Raw genomic sequence first — 22,795 nt, 5'->3', positions numbered from 1 at the left:
AACATGACAACGTTTCCATTGGTCCCTCTTCTTTAGAGAAGACCAGGAAGTGATGGATACACGGATCGTGTTCCAACCAATAGGCACGCACTGACTCTAAAGAATAATGATCACGCACCAAACACACATTCAGACTAAAGGAACCAGCTGTTTGGAGAATGAGAGAAGTAGAAAGTACAGGTATTTGAGTTCAACATGTAAGAAGTAGAAAGTACAGGTATTTGAGTTCAACATGTAAGAAGTAGAAAGTACAGGTATTTGAGTTCAACATGAGAGAAGTAGAAAGTACAGGTATTTGAGTTCAACATGTAAGAAGTAGAAAGTACAGGTATTTGAGTTCAACATGTAAGAAGTAGAAAGTACAGGTATTTGAGTTCAACATGTAAGAAGTAGAAAGTACAGGTATTTGAGTTCAACATGTAAGAAGTAGAAAGTACAGGTATTTGAGTTCAACATGTAAGAAGTAGAAAGTACAGGTATTTGAGTTCAACATGTAAGAAGTAGAAAGTACAGGTATTTGAGTTCAACATGTAAGAAGTAGAAAGTACAGGTATTTGAGTTCAACATGTAAGAAGTAGAAAGTACAGGTATTTGAGTTCAACATGTAAGAAGTAGAAAGTACAGGTATTTGAGTTCAACATGTAAGAAGTAGAAAGTACAGGTATTTGAGTTCAACATGTGAGAAGTAGAAAGTACAGGTATTTGAGTTCAACATGAGAGAAGTAGAAAGTACAGGTATTTGAGTTCAACATGTGAGAAGTAGAAAGTACAGGTATTTGAGTTCAACATGAGAGAAGTAGAAAGTACAGGTATTTGTGTTCAACATGTAAGAAGTAGAAAGTACAGGTATTTGAGTTCAACATGTAAGAAGTAGAAAGTACAGGTATTTGAGTTCAACATGTAAGAAGTAGAAAGTACAGGTATTTGAGTTCAACATGTAAGAAGTAGAAAGTACAGGTATTTGAGTTCAACATGTAAGAAGTAGAAAGTACAGGTATTTGTGTTCAACATGTAAGAAGTCAAAGTAAAAAGTCGTCAGAAAAATAAGTAGAGGAGTAAAGTACTGAAAAATGTACTTAAGTACAGTATGTGTACTCCACTACTTCCCACCTCTGGTGTCAGGCTCTTTTTGAGATGTAGAAACAGGAACACCTCAGAGGTTTTTTACCACTGAACTTTTCCCCAAATCGATGGGAGCAGCATCCCTGGAATCTGTCTACTTATAAAGACCCTGTGATATTTCATTTCATTTTTATTTGTTCCTGATCAAGTATGCACAACTTAATGTATAACAAGTACAAAACATGTCTCTATAAACACACCATACCCGAAAAGGAGCACGGAGAAGAAAATAATCTTATATATATATAATAAATAAATAGAAATAGATGGTCTGTCCTTCATATGTTCTTATTCAAAACCAATCGTAACAGCATCGTAGGAAAATAAGAGAAACTTACAAAAGAATACTTCGTTCCCACTTGACCGTTAACGGAAAGAAACAAAACATCACATGAACAAGGGAAAAGACTTCACACCCAAATGCCTTCAAAAAGCAACATTTCCTTATCCGAATAAGTATAATAATATATCCTACCTGACAATGTCCTAATCTGTCTCAAATCAGTCTCTTCTTCCTCCTCTTGCTCGTGGAGTTCAAATGACACCTCAGACGGCTATTCCATCAATAAATGCCGCCTCTTATCACGACTGTAATTATTAACAGCAATTATGAAGCTCCTGTTGATAAATCCTGGCTTATCCTTTGGACCATTGTTCGTACTGATATCTGGAAGCTGCGACTTTCAGCTGAGACTTTTCCGCCCCCAAAGAGCATTCGGAAGATATTGTACCGATGGGCAGGATAGGGAGGATGTGGCCGGGACAGACGGGACAGGACAGGGCAGGACATTGTTATGAAGTGGAAATCAAGTAGCTTTTCAGGATGGGAAACACTCCTGAAGGTCGGCTGCCGCAGTGCACTTCAATGGGTAAAAATAGTCTGCTGCAGGAATTTGTTTTTGTGAATGCACGAGTTGTATTCCAAGATTCATTTATCCAGGGTGTGATAAGATCAATAACTTAGCTGTCACTTTAGGCCCTCGCCACTTTTTGAGATTTTATTTTGAATAAAGAACTTTCTGAGAAATAGCTGCCTCAATAATATTGAATTTGTTATGAATGTTAATTGTACAATATGCAACGTTAATATATAAAACAGTAGTGTAGGCTCTTAGCAAAACAAAAAATACACTATAGTCTACTGATTCAAAATTGTACGCGCAGATCGGCTACTTTAACAAATAACTAACTATGTTTTTCCCAAGTTTTCCCGAGTCTGGTTTGTGACAGTGAATTGAAATTCATGCTTATGGATCAATATGACTTGCTGTTGAGGTTGTTGTTCGTTTTTGATGCTAAACATTTTCCATATTCTCTCAGATTTGTATAGAAAAACAAATGTGCATTGTCCAAAACATAAAAGTAGGTTGTAAGCAATTTTACTGCACTGACAAAACTGATATGTTGAATTAAATGTATTATGTCAGCTAACTGTATTAGGTTAGTCGAAAGCAATTATGTTGAACCTTATTTAAATTTAAAGGGGACCTATCATGCTAAATGCACTTTTTGATGTCTTTTATACATGTGTCCCCGGTGTGTCGGGAAACTCACGCGTCAGAAAATAAAACCCCCTCTCTTTTCCTCCGTACCCAAATCTCTAAAAACGGGGAACAACGGAGCTGATACAGATTTGCGTCCGATATGACGTAACATCTGAAATGTGGACCCACGGCCCAATCAGAAACGTTGCTATCAGAAACAATGCCCGACTGTTTTGGACGTAATATGGTCGGTGTTCACATTAGCATCGCTAACACTCAGAGCTAACCTGCACTGGAGAGCATGTGTGTGAAGAAGCAGGAAGTAAAAAGGAACTCAGCTTGTGGTGTAACCGGAGAGAGAGAAAGCCTTTGAGCTCCAGACTGTTTCAGAGCCTTGATAATCCATGATATGGCGTTTCATCACGGCAGCATTTAGTTTAGACGGTAGCTGCCGGGTCCCGCATGAGCTCAGACCCCTCCTCTTTAAAGCTTTATCCCCAAATCAACACTTTTGAAACAGGAAGTGAAATAGAGGGATATGAGGCATGGCTAGAATGGATGATCTGTTTGGTATTTTGTGCAAAACACTTCATAGACATGTTTTTTATATATTGTTATATATCTGAGAGCTGTGCTGTTGCCTAAAAATAGCATGATAGGTGACCTTTAATATGATTGCTTTCAACTCACACAGTTTGTTGACATAAAACATTAAAGTCAACGTTTCAGTTTTTAAGTGAAGAAAAAATCCAGAAAATTGCCCAAATCTGTAACTTTAACGCATTATTGATATAGTTATTTCCTGTCTTCCCAATTCCCTCTCTGTGAACAATACAAACTGCACTGTTGAGCCTGGTTTATGACTTTGTTGACATGTTGTTGTGTTTTATATGCCTTAGATTTTCCACATTATCCCCAAAACCCGCCTTAAAAACATCCACTCTGACCTCAAACTGATCGATCTGTCAAGGTAAATCAAGGAAGCACCAGACACACTGAAAGAGACTGTATGAACGAGAGGGTGTGATTTTGTGTGAGTCATAAAACCAGTAATAAATAGTAATAGTAATAAACCAGAGTAATCCAACGGTATCACACCATGCTCAGGTATTAATATGGATAGTCTAATGATTGATATGTGATAATTACTGGAACAATGATCTGATTACACCAAGGTCAGAAACTTTCCACCGCGCATGAGTTTTATTCCCTATGATAATAAAAAAGGGTTACACTTTAGATTAAGGTACACATATTCACCATCACAGTTGTTCATTAACATGCATATTAGAGCCAAACTACTAGCTTATTGGTGAGTTAGAAATACCACATTTTGAGTTATTTTGACACAATTAACACTTTGAGCATATTAAGACCCTCTCATGTACAACAACTTCCTTACGTACAATATATAAGCACTCATTAGAGGGTTATTAACTCTTAACTAATGGTCTAGTTGTAGAATATGGTCATGTAGAATAAGGCATTAATAAGTGTTTTATAATTAAGCAATAGCTCACTTCAGGCCGTGGTATATGGTCATTATATCGCAGCTAAGGGGCGTGGTTCGGCCCGACGCGAAGCGGTACGAACCGCTTCGATAGCGTTTTCGCGGACCTCTTTGATTACAGATTTGAAAACATCGCTGCTTGCTTTAAAAGTAGCACAATTCATTATTTCAAACCGTGGAAATTATCTCGATATCCCTGCCCTACTGCCAAAGTAACTGCACACTGAATATGTTTTGCCGTTTGATGTCTGTGTCTGGACCGCTGCGTAAAAAGGACGGTTCCTGCCCCGTTACTTCTCCGCTGTTTTCTTGTCCCAGTTTGCTTTTCAGCCAAACTGTATACAGTTAAATCGACCGGACTTCTTTCTGCAGATGTGAGTGTCCTTAACAACCTTGCTGCACATTATCCCTTACATGTTAGTTAGTTTCGTAACGGACGTAACAGTTCTAACGGTTGCAGCTTTTCTCAGACGCGGAGGGATACCGACTTGTTGTGAAAAGTAACTACATATACGCTCATTATATCACGGCTAAGAACCAATCAGATTGCTTGATTTGACTTGTCCATTTTATAATGACTTATAAAGAGCCAATATACTGCTAATATGCATGTTAACTAACAACTAGTTGATGGTGAATTTATGTACCTTAATATAAAGTGTTACCGTAAATACATTCAACAGAGTTAACATGTTTCCTCTTATTTTTCACAATTATCACAATAAATAAAGTTTTAGGTAATGTGGGAGTATTCTACGGAGGCCCAGAAGGGACAAAATAACTCAATTGATCCAAATCTTGTTTTTAATTGTTCTATGAAAGCTTTTTTTTGGGTGAAAATAGCTGGAGAAAAACAAGATTTCAGCAGGTGATACGTTTGTATTTCCTTTGTCCGAATACAGTGTTGTTGTAGGACTTATTTCTTAAGCGCAACACTACCCAACGTGTAAAATAGGACTTAAATACACATTTTCTCTTAGATAAGTTTCAATGTCTCCATTATCACAATGTATTAGGTGTTAAAAAGTGACGTTGCATTACTGTCATGTCTTTCTTTTTACTAAAAATGTGTTTTAATCATATTAATAAAGGTACACCGTGTTAAGAGTGTGAAATAAAACTCACCTGTAAGTTAAGAAAATATGCTTTCAGTCAAATCAGCAGCACAATCTTTAATCCCCAAAGAGAATAAATAAAGTAGAGAACTACAAAATATTATCACAGCTCGTCTCCACCAATGAACACAGGAAGTCTGAGGTTTGTTCTCCGTATTACACACTTGTTTTGAACCCTGTGTCAAGGCAATTATCTCTGAGCAAGTTCAATTATCTATATCCCCTCACCCTTAAAGGTATTGTCCAATTACAAACAAAGCCCCAACCCTGTTCTTATCATGTTCATTAATGACCTATTCTCAGAAGTTTGCTGGCCATCGTCATATTTATGTATTTGTCAGAATTTGTATCATCAAATATGATCCTCCTCCTCCCTACGTGCATTATCTACGTGTTATCAGCCGGGGGAGAATACTCTTGCTACAGATACAGACAAAAAGAAAAGCAGAGAACACCAACAACTTCACCTCACAGAGTGTCCTGGACCGCTGCGTGAACAGGAAGTGGTGATACTGAAGAAGATAGAGGTTTGAAGTAATCTGAGTGAAGTTGCAACACTTTAAAGTCTCTGCTAGGAGCGTCATGACCCCCACATTACATAAAACTGATTCGTGATTCAAGCTGACTTTTTTTGTGTAGATAACTCGTGAAAATGGGAAAGGAATGACTATTTATATATTTTTTTACCATTAATTCTCTACTGTATTCAAACCTCTTTAATTCAAGAAAAAAAGTGACTAGTGTTTTGTTCATACCATCAAAAAAAGGGGCTAGAAGAAAGACATATGTTATGAAACTGACGAGTAAAGCCACTTTTTTTCAGTCAAACGATTATTTTTTGACATTATATTTTGGTATCAAAGGTAAATTGACAATTCAAAGTAGTTTTAAATACTTTTCTAAGTAGATTTAGTAACCAAACGTTATTTCTCCGTAGCTTAACTTCTTGCAGTGTAAAGTCTTAGCGTCATAACTTTGTCAATACATATAAAGTATGTTTACTGGGGACTTTTTCTGTCTAGATTTCTATTTATGCACACCGAGAACCTGAAACTGAAGCCGATTAACTGAACTCATCCACCACTTAATTCAATTTGACATATCAATCAATGTCACATATCGGCTGTAAAAAAGTCCTAATGACGGTTCTGTACAGAAGCCACATTGTAGTTTGCTTAGAGCTAACATAAAGTTAATTTGGAAACACATTCTTTGATGCTGTAAAACAGAGAATTAACAACATTTATCACACCGTCGTGCCCTCTTATCTCTTCAGGTTCACTCACTGATACGGGACAATTTTGATAAGACAGATGAGAGAAACAATAATGATCCAGGACACAACAAGCCAGATTTCACTTAGAAATACAGACAGGTGTTAAAAAGAAATGTGAAATATCACTATTAAATCGTTTTTTTACACTATAAGAGGTGAGGCTCGACACATGACAGCTGTTTTTTATGGCGGAGACTTTGAACTCATCACAGGTGATAAATATCTGTAACCACGGCTGGGAGGTTGTGATAACAGATGTGATCAAAGATTATTAACAACAGGCTGATAATGAAGATCTACCGCTGATTGTTGGACTTCAAGATGTGGAGAAACAATCTGAAATGTCCCAGTATAGGAAAGAATAATGCCCTGAAACATAGAAAGTTTAACCAATTAAAATGTCACTTATCGATTAAGGTCATCCAGGGTCAGATCTGGAGTGTTTTCATAATAGTTGTTGTGATGTTTTTCCTCCTCTCGTACTCAAATCTGCGGCAATTAATTAATAAATAAACTCCAAAATCCACCAGAGTATTTATGTGTTGTCTAAAGTGTTCTTCGTGAAAGATGCCTATTTTCTCTGTGGCAATCATGCTTGAGGACAAAGTCATTGTTCTATCGTTAGTGTAACAATATGGAGGCCTGGACCTTTTAAAGATTTACACCCAGGAGCAGGGGTGTGCACAGGTACGGGCTAATGTTGCCCGGGCAACGGCCCTTTTGAACCTTTTGGCTGACCTGACCCTCTGGAGAGAGCGAAAGTCTTTTTTTTTCTGTTGTGGCCGAATACACATGATAAGCCCACAATTAGTATTGTTGAGTCTCGCTGCGATAAAACACACCTTGTCAGCGCTGTCATCTGCCCCCAGTCACGTGACTTTGTTTACAATCTGACAGCAAAGGAAAGCCCTCCGAGTCCGGTCCGGCCTCATGGCTATGGTGATCATGTGCCTGCCTGGCTTTGGTGGCCAATCCTCGGGTCAATCTGTCCTCGGAAATGTCCCCGTTTTTAAATATGCTTACATTGATTTTGAGTTTTCTCATGGCAGTTAGAGTATAGGGGACAAAGGGACTTTACTTCCTCTTGACACCGTCGGCTATTTACAAAAAAACCACCTAAATATACTTGTTATTGTGTTTCTGTCTTTCTGTGTCTTTTCATCTGCTCCGTAAACTCCCTCTCTCTCTTTTCTTGATCGCCCTCTCTCACAGGAGAACACTTCACCGTCCCGCTTCATAGGATTTCTACCACTTTAGTTTGACCATCTCTGTTATTAACTTATGGAATACTAAACACATAAGTAATTAGATACCTTACCGTGACTGCGCTCATAATGAATGATAAGAATAAGAATAATGCGTATTGAACAGGTTTAATCAATTAGTGATTTTATCTAAGGCACAGCAGTTACAATGGTCAAACTACATTAAAACAGAATTGTCCGCATTTTATCTTTAATAGTCACTAACATTAGATATGCTAATGAGATATGGACCGCAAACAATATTTCCCCTGGTTTTCATTTTTTTTCTAAAAAGTTCTTACGTTTTCAGGGGGTCGGGGGTCGGGGGGGCGGCCCTTTTTCTAGTTTAGAGCAATAGCCCCTCCAAATGTCTGTGCACGTCCCTGCCCAGGAGAGACGACCAACAAGGGGCCTTACAAAAATCATAATAACAGTTAAGAACAAATATAACATTTAGGAATAGCTTTGAACATTTGTTGGAAGTTAGGATAGTTTTCAGCATACAACGATACCAATATTTTTCAAATGACAGTCCAAAAATGTTGGATTACAGTATATCATTAAAGTTTTTGTGCATGTAAATAGTCTGCAAAGGCCTCCATTGGACTCCTTTGTTTTGTGAGATTATTTCCTCTTTAATACATCTGTCCACAAACTTTAACTCCACACTTAATGTCCCCCAGAATTTAGCTCAAAATTCACAATTCACGAAGCTCTAAATGTCTTTTAGTCAGTTGAACACACACTTCTGAACATGCAAACAATTACAGAAAACGTAATTAATAAGGGGTCAGCACCGTGTGTGTGTGTGTGTGTGTGTGTGTGTGTGTGTGTGTGTGTGTGTGTGTGTGTGTGTGTGTGTGTGTGTGTGTGTGTGTGTGTGTGTGTGTGTGTGTGTGTGTGTGTGTGTGTGTGTGTGTGTGTGTGTGTGTGTGTGTAGGCTGACCAGGTGTCCTGCTTTGTCCGAGACTGCACACACAGCATTTTTATCATTTGTCCCGCGTCCCACAAATTGAGTGACCAAGTCGCACACAGAGGCCGGCTCGGTTCGCTGACGGCCGGCACCGCCCGTTATTATTATATTTTTTTAACGGCATCATGTAAATTGCGCTGACAGGCGACAGAGGTCCACAGTGTACCCTCCCCCCCGTTGACAGTTCACGAGCACGTGCATAGTGTCTCTCCCCCCCCGCCCCGTCCACCCGTTTGCAGTGATGCTGAAAGACCAAAGAAGAGTTAGTCCACACCTTGTTGTCTTTAGGTGAAGAGTTGCCTCCCTTTATTGCTGACACCATGTTTCTGTACAGAGGTTGTTATACAGTTCATTTTTTTAATAGCAGTTTAATTAACTCAGTTAGTGAAGTCATTGACCCTGATTATCTCTGGCATGATGTTAGACAACAACTGCTGTATTACTTAAGGGACGTCAATTCAATTAGTTAAAAAGTATGAAACTGAGGACAAGTGCTTTCATTTTTGGCCGCCATACTGACATGTCTGGGATATAAGCAGAAACATGGAGAAAATTACAACATATTAAAGACACATGTTGCCTTAAGATTGGACACAGTGAGTAAATAGCAGCACTCTGAACTGATCTGACGACAATAAGCCTCTGGGGGCAATGGTCATTATTTTTGGCCAGCAGATATCCGGGCCAAGGCTTCCTCCTCTACGAGCGGCTCATTGTTTACAGTCTGTTTTAGAAACCTGAGGCGTCAGAAAGGAGAAGGAGTCGAGAAACGAGGTCTTTACGAACAGAAGTAGCCAGTTTACTACACATTTTAAGCAAAAAAAAGCTAAATTCAAGGCCTAGGGTGACCAACATTTTTATTGTTTGGACTCTGTTTACCTGCATTCAAATATAACCCGCTCAATGGTGATTGGTCGATACTTCCCAAGCTAAAAATGGAAACCAAAACACTTAGAGTGGCGTAACTATCGACGGTGCAGCCGGTGCAACCCATGCATGGGGCCCCAATGGCATTGACCGGTTCACGCAGTCTTCAAAGTAACCTAGCAACCTAAATTAATTTGTAATTCGTCTGTCCAATGACCTTGCTCCCTTTCATGTCATGTGATACTTTGCGTGACGAATCAACCTGTACTGTACTGTAGCTAGCAGCAGCAAGTTCGGCATTATAAAAAATGTAATAGCTTGCATTTATAATGTACAGCAAACCAAAGCACAAAAGAGAAAGGACACGAGAGAATGTATGTCCGTGCGTGTGTGAGCGGACATACATACACACGGATTGATTGAACAATATTTGCACCGGGGCCAATCACAACCTTGTTACGCCACTGGATGGATAGATAGATAGACAGTAGTAAAGTACTTTATTGATCCCAAATGTTTGTGTTGCAGCAGCATACAAAACAAGGCAATGAGAGAAATTAAGACACAAGAAATAAACTGTCCAAAATATTTCTGAAATAGAAATAAAATAGCATTAAAAAGTTCCAACATCTTCTTCTTTCTACAGACTCTCTATGCAGATTTCTGTTTCTGGACATTGCTGTGGTTGTAATTTGTTTACCTGCTTTGTGTTAACAGCTTCCATCAGGAGGTAACAGGAAGTGGTCATCAGGCTGAGGGCCAAAAGACGCAGGGAAAACACTTCCTGATAAGAAGCCTGTTTTATACTGGCCCGCAGAACAAAAACAACACTGTAAAATATTTATAAATCAGATTTTAGCGACTTCTTCATCACGTGTTCAGATCTAATTTACCCGGACATTGTTTGGGACTTTCCAGACACTCATAATACTTCAAAATGTCCATTGTGTGCCTGCCAACTAGTGCGGTAAAACAGAGGTAAACACAATAAGAGAACGCTGAAAATATGCCAATATTGTTGCTGCTGGTAACCGATGGTAGAATAGCAAAATAACAATAACTTTTTATATAATTACTTTTCTCAAACTTCTCTATGTTTTTACGATGCTTATTATTATTAGACACAAACAGGCCATGTTGGGTCTGCGATGATTTCAGTATGCTGAAGATCTAAAAGCTGCCATGACATTTCATTATTATAATTGATCATTTTGAATTTAGATTAAAGAGTACAAGTACTAGGTAAACAATGTGTAGTTAGCCTCTAACCGGACGTGCAAGAGGAGCAGCAAAATGCAGTGTAATAAGTATGAGTATAAATATGATCGATAGAGCTAAAGTATATACAGAATTAACATTAGATATGAACACTATGAATTTAATGCAGAGGTGAACACTTTAAAACTTACTTTTTCTATTATACATGAATACAGTGATCTTGTACTGCCTTATATATACAGTATATATCTCGTATTACCACGGTTGAAACACACTTTGATTAAACCCAACAGTCTCTCCTCAAGTCTGACTGTTGTTGCCCCCTAATGGCAGCCTATCATACCGTCTCTATATTTTACACATTTACAGAAATACACAAGTAGGTCTACCTTGGTTGCTGATTGGCTAATGGTTACACAAGATAAAAAATCGTCATGACATCATAAAGTGGCCATAATCTGATCAGGTCATTTTCAGACAAATCAGGACAAAAAGAGAGAGAATCTTTTTTCCTGAAACGTTAAGAGTCTCTTTACACAGGGGACACATGTTTTTGTATAAGAGATAGGAAAAAGTGCATTTTGCATAATAGGTGACCTTTAAAACACACATTGTTGATCCTTCTGTTTGCTTATATTTTAAAATGGCCTCTTTGTTTTTCTGCATAGACTGTATTTACAGAGTTTTTTTTTCAAACTGTGTGCAGTTAGTCAGAGTATCATCGGGTGGGGATTCAGCAAAGTTGTTTAATTTGGAGCATGTGAAAAATCCACATTCACCGGACAGGAGGGAGCCCCGTGACTACTACACCTACGTCATCACGCTGTCGGTGACGCTTTCATCCTCGTGCGGTGAAGAGCTCTCACTCTGATAGGAATTTGGAGGACCAAGTATTAAGACTCCGCCAGGGCTAGTTATGTAGTTATCTCGGGAAGATCACATAGGACACAAAAAAGGCAAAATTCTGAGAAAAAAGGCAAAATTCAGGAAAAAACGTGATTTTGTGTATTTTTTTATTTCTGAAAAAAATAAAGACAAAAAAAGATATCTGACTTTTTTTGCGCAGAATTCATTTTTTTTTTTTTTTACTTTGAGTCACATCCCCATAACACTCTCACGTGGCCCTCATCCTTTTCCGTACTGTTTTATTTGTATGAATCATGGTATGAATGAATACATAAATAAGTTGAAGTTGCTCTGAAGCTCACGTGAGAAGCAAAACAAGACTGAGTGGAGGAAGACGAGAGCGCATGCGCGGGAATCAACGTCTATCTTAGTGCAGACCGGAAAGTGGAAACGAATTTCTCTCAGAGTAATCCATCTTCTCGATGTAAAGACCATCTGTGTATCTGAACAGGTTGGTTGCTACTGTTATCGAAGGACATCTTCGGTGCACTTCAACCAAAGAGGTCCGTTTATAACCTTGCTTTTATTATCCTTCAGAGTCAGCATCCCTTAAGGAGCTGGAGTACGGAGGTGAGTCCTTACTAGCATCTTCCTGTTAGCTTAATGCTGTGGGGGGAAAAGGAGGACACATTGTCGTTTTTGTATCTTCCCTGCTTTCCCCCTCTCATTTCAAATGTGTTCAGTTACTGGTGTTCCTGTATTTATATCGCGTTAGTTAGGTAAAGGAAACGTGCAGTTGCTCAACAGTGCGTCAGAGATTCACAAAATCAATATTAAATTATCATAGTTAACACCAACATATACTTTGTTAAGTGTGTCTGAATCAGTGGTGAAATGTAGCTAAGTACATTTAATTAGGCACTTGTACTTCACTTGAGTATGTTCACATTATACTGCTTTATACTTTGACTCTGCTACATTTTGGAAGCACATTGTTTACTTTTTACTCCACTACATCTAACACATTTAGTTACTAGTAGCTACTATAAATCAACTAATAATCCTCACCTTTACCAAGTGCAACATTGACATGAATGCATTAATAATAATTATAATACAAATATGTAATATTTCTGATACAGACCATACTGGAAAATTAGTACTTGTGGTACTTTAATGTTTAGTTACCAACACTTTTGTGCTTTAACTCGAGTAACATTTTGAAAGCAGGACTTTTACTGTAACAGAGTATTCCTACAGTCTGGTACTTCTACTTTTACTCAAGTACAAGATCTGAGTACTTCTACTTTTACTCAAGAACAAGATCTGAGTACTTCTACTTTTACTCAAGCACAAGATCTGAGTACTTCTACTTTTACTCAAGCACAAGATCTGAGTACTTCTACTTTTACTCAAGTACAAGATCTGAGTACTTCTACTTTGACTCAAGTACAAGATCTGAGTACTTCTACTTTTACTCAAGAACAAGATCTGAGTACTTCTACTTTTACTCAAGTACAAGACCTGAGTACTTCTACTTTTACTCAAGCACAAAACCTGAGTACTTCTACTTTTACTCAAGTACAAGATCTGAGTACTTCTACTTTTACTCAAGCACAAGACCTGAGTACTTCTACTTTTACTCAAGCACAAGACCTGAGTACTTCTACTTTTACTCAAGTACAAGGTCTGAGTACTTCTACTTTTACTCAAGTACAAGATCTAAGTACTCCTACTTTTACTCAAGTACAAGACCGGAGTACTTCTACAAAGTAGATCAGCATATTTGTTTCTCTATACACAAGGTGTGAATGTAAAATAAATGTAGTGGAGTAAAACACATGATATTTGCCTCTGAAAGTAGCAGAGTGGAAGTATAAGTAGCTAAAAATGGATATACAAGTAAGCACACATTTGTCCAAAAAAGTGCAATAGCTGAGTAAATGTACTTGCTTACTTTCCATCACTGTTAACAGCATTTTAGTTCTATCACATTTAATGTACTTTTTGCCACACAAACAACTTTTACCATCAATTTAAACACCTATTATGGTAATTTAATTCATTCATTGCAAAAAGCGTTATTGAGTTGTTGGCATCACCCATTGATGCTAATTGACCTTAAAGTCAGACACAGACACTTTAGTGATGTACTTTCTGTTAAAGTTTGACACCAGCTGCTTCTGTCTGCATTTGAACCTCACCGGTGGATTGCCAGTAAGGTTAATATTTCTTCAGGCTATCCCCGTAATCAAATATTTGCTATGCTTGCCGTTGCCAAATAAAGGCTCCGTGTTGCCTTTTGGACGTAACTCTACAGCTCACGTGACAGCACGGCGAAAATAGGAGACATTCATTTAAAAAAAAAAAAAATCTCAAATATGGAAAATACTTTAGACGTTGCACACAGGCTGTTTGCATCACCTTACAATTGATTTTTTACTACGATAAACATTATATAATTGTACATTTTGTTCTCGTTTACCTTACATGTATATAGAGAGGCGAAGTCCCGCCCACCTACTTCCGGTCAATGGGACCTTATTTCGGAAAACGTATGTATTGAAGTCAATGGAGGGAGAAAGATTATCTTTCGATCCCGTTTGAATTGGGCCACGAATTACACATATGATGTTTGTCAATCTTAAAAAATAATTTCCATGTCAAAAAAGTCACAGTTTGTCATAAAACTAGAAAGACTAGAAATCCCAGAATCCCGGTCCCGCATGCTGGCTCTCACGGAACCGACTAACTCCCCTTGTGTGTGTGCACAGCTCTCAACGTGCCCAGACTTGCAGTGATTTTCACCTCGTTTAATACTTTCCACTTCGTTCTGAAATTCTGTTTTGACTTGCAAAATTATCTTTTAAATTGACAAACATCATGTGTGTAATTCGTGGCAGAATTCGAACGGGATCGAAAGATAATCTTTCTCTCTCCATTGACTACAATGCATATTTTTCCGAAATAAGGTCCAAACATGCTCTATTGTATTGTATTGTATCTTGCATATGTATAGTTTACTTCATCTGCATTACTTGCACATTGGTCAAGTTTATTCTTGCACTGTTTTATTGATTTTAAAATGTGTTTTATTTCTTATTTATGTTGCATTGTTGGAGGAGCCTTTGACTTAAGACAGATAGATACTTTATTTATCCCAAATTGGGGAATTATTTTGTCACAGAAGCATTTTTTTCAGGCATTACATGAGTTACAAATATAAAACATTAGCGGCAAGTATATATAAGAAAAAAAGAAGCCTTTCAAAGTTTATTTATATTAGCCAAATTTCACAAAACATGTGGGTTTTTACAGATTAACCAACATGCATGACAGGGCTAAAAGATAAATAGAACAACAGGAAAATAATGAAAAAGACAACATAGTGTAGAATAATAATACAAGATACAACCAGACACAATAAAATACGATAAAATAAAGAGACCCAGGAGGACGAGCATGGGGAGTAATCTGAAAGCAGCTCTAAGGCTTTAAAACCTGCAGGTCCGCTGCAACTTTGACTACTTTTAAATCCAGGCTGAAGACTTTTCTTTTTGTCGCTGCTTTTAATTGAACTATTCATATCTTAAACTGCACTGTAACTTTTATCCATGTACTTTTTCTTTTAATGTTTATTTTATTAGCTTTTCTTTTTAATGACTGATTTTAAATGCCATTTTCTTAATGTCTTTCCTTTTTGAAAAGCACTTTGAATTGCCTTGTGTTAAAAAGTGCTATATAAATAAACTTGCCTTGCCTTGCCTTAAGCCAGGGGGGTCAAACTCAAATACACAGTGAGCCAAAATAAAAAAATGGGTGCTAGTCGAGGGCCGGACTGGTTCAACGTTTATTGCAGAACGTATTGAAATGAACTTATTGCACATATTAAACTTGGAACTAACAAAGCTTAATTAGTGCCTATAAAAACAACATTAAACATTAAATAATCAGTCGCATTCATTTCTCATGGCTCTATCTGCAGCTTCTCCAGAGTCACTTCTTATGAGTACATTTCCCCACAGGCCGACAACAGCTTCAACAAAACTATTCCCCTCAAAGAGAAACCAAACATGCCCTGCTGTCGTGAGAGAAAGTGCAGAAGGACACATCCATTGAAAGTCAGCGTGCTGCTCTGAGATGCTAGCTCAGACACTTGGCATCTCATCAGGGTGCAAGGTCATCAATGTTTGGGCTCAGGCTCTGAGCGGAGGAGACCCTCAGGATGGAGGGAAGGTGCAATATACCGGCGGGCCAGATCTAATAGGAATTAGAAATTATCCTGCGGGCCGAAATTAAATCCACCACGGCCCTGATTTGGCCCCCGGGCCTCGAGTTTGACACATTAATCAAATCAAGTTTTATTTATATATTTCAGAATATCAGTATGAGAAAAACGACACCCTCTGTCCTTAGACCCTCTGTCCTTAGACCCTCTATCCTTAGACCCTCTGTCCTTAGACCCTCTGTCCTCAGACCCTCTGTCCTTAGACCCTCTATCCTTAGACCCTCTATCCTTAGACCCTCTCTCCTTAGACCCTCTATCCTTAGACCCTCTGTCCTTAGACCCTCTATCCTTAGACCCTCTGTCCTTAGACCCTCTGTCCTTAGACCCTCTATCCTTAGACCCTCTGTCCTCAGACCCTCTGTCCTTAGACCCTCTATCCTTAGACCCTCTATCCTTAGACCCTCTATCCTTAGACCCTCTGTCCTCAGACCCTCTATCCTTAGACCCTCTATCCTTAGACCCTCTGTCCTCAGACCCTCTGTCCTTAGACCCTCTATCCTTAGACCCTCTATCCTTAGACCCTCTGTCCTCAGACCCTCACATCGTACATGAAGCGTTTGAACGGGTTTGAACATGTTGAACCATGCTTGTGTTTCCTTCTCTGCAGAAACAGGAAGTGCAGACTGAAGGAATGAAGATATACCGGGTGCTGAAGGAGATGAAGCGTGAGAGATAATCGACAGGGGACACACACACACACACACACACACACACACACACACACACACACACACACACACACACACACACACACACACACACACACACACACACACACACACACACACACACACACACACACACACTCTGTTATTCAATACAGACTACATCTTCTGCTATGGAGGAGGAAGCAGAATCCACGCTGATGTACCGGGTCGAGCGTCCGGTTTACGATGAAGCGTTCATACGTTCGACCGTTCTCAAACGAAGAGAAAACTCCACGACGCTCCGACAGAGGCTGGCAAAGCACTTCAGGTCAGTTTCTAATCAAGACAATACAAGAGAGCCTCATCTGTAAAGGACTCTTCTGCAGGGCCGCACGCTTTGGGGAAATCATCTAATTGAGATTTTTCGGACAGAGATTTGCGATATTTGTTTTGAAGCGACCCTATACGGAGGTTTATTGTAAAATGCGGCCGTATCTCCGGCTAGGAAGGTCGCTTCAACGTGCTCCCGTCTCTAGCACCCCGCAGCCCGAGCTACGAGTGAAAGAACTAAACTTACATGAAGCTTCCGTTGGGTTGCTTTAAAGTCGAGCTTCAGTTTCAGACTCACCCTGTGATAGAAACACGTGATGGAGCGTTGCTAACTGACTCAGAGGGTTTCACCAAAGCATCTAAAGCTCCATTGGAAGCCGTTTGGAAAAGCATTTCAAAAATACTTGGCAGCTGATTGGATCAATCACCTTCTATCATGGGCCACTTCTGATTGGTTAACAATGGCTGGTACATGTGGAGCACAGCACTTCTGGTTGGTGTGGACGACTGACACACAAGAAGAACAACAACAAAAACACAACAACAACAAAATCGTAGGCTTTGCGATTCGATATAAAATCGATTAATCGTTCAGCCCTAGTCCTAGTCTAAATTCAACGCCCTGCCGTTTGTCATATAAAACAAGATAAGCTTCATTAATCCTAAATTGGGAATTACAGCAGCATGTAAAACAAGGCATTGCACATAATTAGAAGTAAAAAACAGTAGAAAATAAACAATAAAAGTATAAATTATGTCAAGTTGATTGTGAAGGTAAATGTCTGTAAGCTATCTGACCAATAAGCAGTATAGAGCGCCTCAGTGACGCGTCCTACAACCCGGAAGTAAGTTAGCGTTCGACCACTTCCGGTTCCTGCCACAAAAAGCAATCTGTCCGTAGGGTTTAGGAAAACATCCTGAAGTCAGGTCTGTAGTCGAGATGCATTGAAGAGACGCTTCACGTTTTGTTCTACGACATTGAATCCATCAGCCGCGACGGACCCGGTGGAATCGAGGGGTGGGAATAATGAACAAAGCGGGTCGAGTCCAAACTGAACATTTGACTATATATTAAAGCAGCCGTTTACATCAAGAACGGTGGCTGTATTGAAAACATGCACTCGACTTCTCGTATTCATTTCCAATATCGACAAACGGGAAAAACACAGAGAAGGAAACATCTTCAAAAAGCACTTCCTGTCAAAGTGAAACATTATTATTGCCCAGATCTAGAAGTAAGTCAGGCGACAATATGCTTCAACATTTCTCCCGTAACTTATGTCGGTGAGCAAATGGTTTGAGTCACAGGAACAGTCGACGTTATTGTTTCCTTAAATGACTGAAGAGTGAGTCTCCTTCCCTTCTTCCTCAGGTGTTCTTCAAAGAGAGCGAAGGCAGCAGTGTTCAGCTTCCTGCCGATCCTCACCTGGCTGCCGTCGTATCCTGTGAAGGAGTTCCTGTTCTCAGACGTGGTGTCAGGTCTCAGCACCGGAGTCGTGCAACTCCCTCAAGGTCAGTGCCCTCCGAAGTCCTTCTGAGACATGCACTCACTTCAAGACATCAAATCGAGCCGATAGAAGAACATTAAAGGGGACCGATTAGGCAAAATCCACTTTCACGTCTTTTATACGTCACCGTGTATAAAGAAACGTGGAAAGAGACTCTGAAAGTTTCAGGAACAAAGATTCTCTCTCTTTTTGATCCATTTCTATAAAAACCTGTCTGAAAATGAGCTGATCAGATTTTGGCCACTTTGTGATGTCATAACGATGTGTTGTCTTGTGTAGCCAGCAACCAGGGTAACCCCCCCATTGAGTTCTTTGTAACCACATGTCTCTCAGAGGGGCGTGGGGAGGGGCTGCTTATTTTCATCTAAAGTAACAGACAGAGAATCAGCACTTTGGAAACAGGGCTGAAACAGAGGGGATTATGGGTAATGCTGCAATGATCTGTTTGGTGTTTCAGCCAATCAGAGACAGGCTCTGTATATATCTGAGAGTTTTAAATCCACAAGGTCAGTGCTCTTTGAAGTCCTCCTGAGACATGAACTCACTTCAAAACGTTAAATCTCTCCAGTAGATTTTCACACCCTGTGAGGAAAGTCTCCCGACTGATGCACGTGATTGGTACGAGTTTCATCAGGATACAATTTAACATCAAATCTTTGGACAACCATTTGATATTTTGCAGATAATAATAATAATGACAATACATTTGATTTGAAGCGCTTTATGAGGAGAATCAAAGTCAACTTTCTAAATCAATCTCTGGCTGCGTCTCACTTCGGTTATTTCTCATTTCCTCGCTCCGTCTCCGTCTCACCGGAAGTTGATTTGTCTGCGCATCTTGAGTACCGTCCCAGTGGCCTTATTGATGCCGGGGGATCGATAATCGAGGAACCACCAGACCATCCACCGGTGAAATCCTCAGACACTCGCCCCGCCCCCTTACTGTGTACCGCTCACTGATTGGACGATGCAGCGCATGCACTGATCTGGCTGCTGTCAGACGATCAGCTGTGCGGCGTCCTCACAAACGGATATATGCCGATTTCACAAAGTCCACCCCGATACGACTTGATTTTATGAAATTCAAGGGCCTGCAATTGATATGAGACGATATCTATACAACTTGACATGTTAATGTTCAATAATCTACTCCTAAGTGCCACGTTACTCATGTTAAAGCACTGTTTGAGTCATTAAGGGCGAGGTGTACTGACACAGTCATGGTTTCATAATAGATATTTCCTTATTCCTTATTACCTATGAATAACCTTTGATGCATCCATGTAGCGCTACGCCCTAATGCACGCGTCACCCCTGTACGTTTGTTATCTTAAAAAACAGACGGATAAAGCGAGAAATGTTAAGTATTTCTCCGCATTAGCCACGAGCTACGTTAGCCCGGCTCGTTTCATCTGGACTGACATGAGCTTCTAATGTGTGAAACTCCACCTGCCGGCTCCTGCGGTTCTGTTTTCAGCGTCACACCGTCTCTGTTTTGATATCGCTGCAGCTCTGATGCAATCGGTATGGCTTCTGGCACTGTAACGTTTATTTGAACCTCTCTCTCCTCTCCCCCCTTCCTCTCCACAGGGTTAGCTTACGCCATGCTGGCTGCTGTGCCTCCAGTGTATGGTCTGTACTCTTCTTTCTACCCCGTCCTTCTCTACACCTTCTTCGGCACGTCCAGACACATATCAGTAGGTGAGAATTAAACCAGAAGGAAGCTTTGCTCCGGGTCATAAATCTCCTCCTAGGGGCGATATGGCGATTCAAGAAACGGCAAAGCAGCACCTGACGATTCCTTTATACATTAAAGGAAGGTAAGAATGGAGAAAGCAGCTCGAGTGCGCTAGAATTTGAAAGTACGCAGCCGAAAAAAATCTGCCACTTCCTCACAGAGCCCCGCCTCCAACAGGGGCACGAGATACGTTAGTGCCCAGATGGAAGGCATGACCTACCCCACCTTTAAGTGTCTTTTTTCCACAATAACAAGGTCACATGAATAATTATGTGACCTTGAAGGTCCTGTTCGAGAAGATAAACACAGGACTGAACTCTTGGCTTGGAAAGACTCTCCGGAAACTTCTTTTACAACAGCAGAATGTTCCCCACTTCCACATGTGGAGCAATCAGACCTTTAGTTGACCAACTGTCCCATAAATATCTGACCGCATGTTCTTTCAGTTTTTAATAATATATCGTGCGTTGTTTGAGAAGGAGAACATTAACCAACGTGTCCTCAGCTGACTTGGGACACAGGCTTGTGAAACCAGACACCCCTCCCCACCCCGAGGAAGAGCTTCCAGTGATCTCAAATGTCAGCTCTGAGCTACGAGTCCTTATGAACAACAAACTAAACCGGATAGTGGAATCTGAACTTTAAGTTGGTGTCTGGCCCGATGGGACGTTTTTCTGTGCACATGATGATCCTTTGATTTATAGCAGAGAGGGAGATGGAAAGAACTGGGCACACACACACACACACACACACACACACACACACACACACACACACACACACACACACACACACACACACACACACACACACACACCACACACCAGTTGTTATGTCTGTCAAGCTCTCGATTTACCGGCTGAAAAGACGACAGCAGCTCTTAATTGGTTGAAAAGCTGATTTTCATCAAAGTGAGGACGTTATGTTGAGTGGCCTCAAAGAAGCTCTCCGTGGTTACACACACACACACGTGGTATCATGCAGATAGAGAGAGACTCACGGGGGAAATAACTGGGCTGCTGGTCAAGTGCTGGACGAATGACCTTTTCACACACACACACACACGCACGCACGCACGCACACACACACACACACACACCATGTATACATCACTTCAGGGGACATTACATTGACTTACATGCATTTCCTAGAGACTTACCCTAACCTTACCAAGTCTTCACCCTAAAATTAATGATCCCCCTTATGGGGACCTCCAATTTGTCCCCATAAGGGAGGCGAGTCCCCACACGTGACTATGTAAACAGATGTAGGTCCCTTCAAGTATAGTAATGTTAGACCACACACACACACACACACACACACACACACACACACACACACACACACACACACACACACACACACACACACACACACACACACACCACACACACACACACACACCGTGATACTGTACAGCTCCCAGTATGGGCCTCAGTGTGGCTAAAGGGCAATATGTGAAGACAAAGTGATGTTTGCTCTGGAGTTGCCACAGCCTCCTGAGGCCGATAAGACCAGAGTCATGACGCAGGTATTTGGCATAATGTTCCAATGCAAATCAAACGAACTCTACAGTATGTACATAGGCGTACTTCCCCACGAGCTATCTGTGCTTTTATTATAGCTACAGCTTGAGTAGCAGTCTTTTAGTCTGTGTGTAGTCACGCAGTTGCCATCTTTGTTTTTGGGGCTCCGCTTACTTTCTTCTGCAATTTCTATTAATATGGAACTTTAATCAACAAGTCGGTGTTCTTACAAATAGTCCTTAACACTCTCGGGCTGCTCTCCACAGTCAGAGCCCTGCACAGTGTATCAAGGAGCTTAAACTGCCACTCACAGCAGGCACAGCTCGTTAACCTATCCACTGCACGATGTGGGAAATCATCTAATTGAGATTTTTCTGACAGATATTGCGATATTTTTTTTTAAGCGACCCAACGGAGGTTTATTGTAAGGACTGACACACAGGAAGAACAAAAAAGTTAAAAAAAATGTTCAAGAAATGGCAGGCTTTGGGATTTGATAATACTATCCACTTATTCACTTGTTACACAAAAGTCATTGGATGAAAAGAAAATGTCAAGTCATGATTATCCTCGCCAGAATATCGGGTGCTAAGATTGAAAGAAAACCAAGAACATTATATATTCTATCCAGCCCTTACACAATGACAGAGGAACAATCTCTCTCTGGACAAAACATAAAATAGGAACTGAAATATGAGCATGTTTTAAAGAATTTATAATCAAAACACTTCCAAGAAAAGGGCTTCAAGCCGTCGTAGTTTCAGGCGTGACCTTCGTAGGCTACCAAAAGAACAAATGGCTCAATACACTAGCCCAGTGTCAGAGTAATTGGTGATCCTCCTCTTGACTCCTGGCAGAGAGTGAGAGGGAATAACTGGGCTGCTGCTCAAGAGCTGGGCGAGTAACCTTTTCACTTAACGAGGTTTTTACTGCGCTGCTAGTGTACCGTTTTATTATTATGCTGCCGTGGTTATTTTATTTCTGTAACTAAGTCCTATTTTATCTCTTATCTTACTTCACTGCATCTAAAAGGGAAATAGTTTATTTTACTTCTACTTTCACTTCTGCGTGTGTGTGTGTGTGTGTGTGTGTGTGTGTGTGTG

General features: G+C 40.1%; 1 protein-coding gene across 4 annotated transcripts in view; it reads left to right on the top strand.

Annotated features, from left to right (window-relative positions):
• The first annotated feature begins 12,127 nt into the window (after window positions 1–12,127).
• The window catches only part of slc26a5 (solute carrier family 26 member 5), a 37,115-nt gene continuing 26,447 nt past the window's right edge, over window positions 12,128–22,795 (top strand). The window contains exons 1-5 of one of the 4 annotated variants that reach the window (XM_034074746.2): window positions 12,128–12,166; window positions 12,253–12,285; window positions 16,551–16,918; window positions 18,293–18,432; window positions 20,019–20,129. In XM_034074746.2, the coding sequence (XP_033930637.1) occupies window positions 16,782–16,918; window positions 18,293–18,432; window positions 20,019–20,129 (388 nt within the window). In that variant the 5' untranslated portion in view covers window positions 12,128–12,166; window positions 12,253–12,285; window positions 16,551–16,781. Of the gene's footprint in view, window positions 12,286–15,680; window positions 15,892–16,550; window positions 16,919–18,292; window positions 18,433–20,018; window positions 20,130–22,795 lie in introns of all 4 variants that reach the window. The other 3 variants (XM_071201821.1, XM_034074749.2, XM_034074745.2) reach the window with 3 other exon arrangements.

The sequence above is a fragment of the Pseudochaenichthys georgianus genome, chromosome 23 (genome assembly GCF_902827115.2).
Source record: "Pseudochaenichthys georgianus chromosome 23, fPseGeo1.2, whole genome shotgun sequence".
In the NCBI taxonomy this organism is placed as follows: domain Eukaryota; kingdom Metazoa; phylum Chordata; class Actinopteri; order Perciformes; family Channichthyidae; genus Pseudochaenichthys; species Pseudochaenichthys georgianus.
The sequence above is the reverse complement of the archived record's forward strand: the minus strand, read 5'-3'. Positions and strand labels throughout refer to the sequence as shown.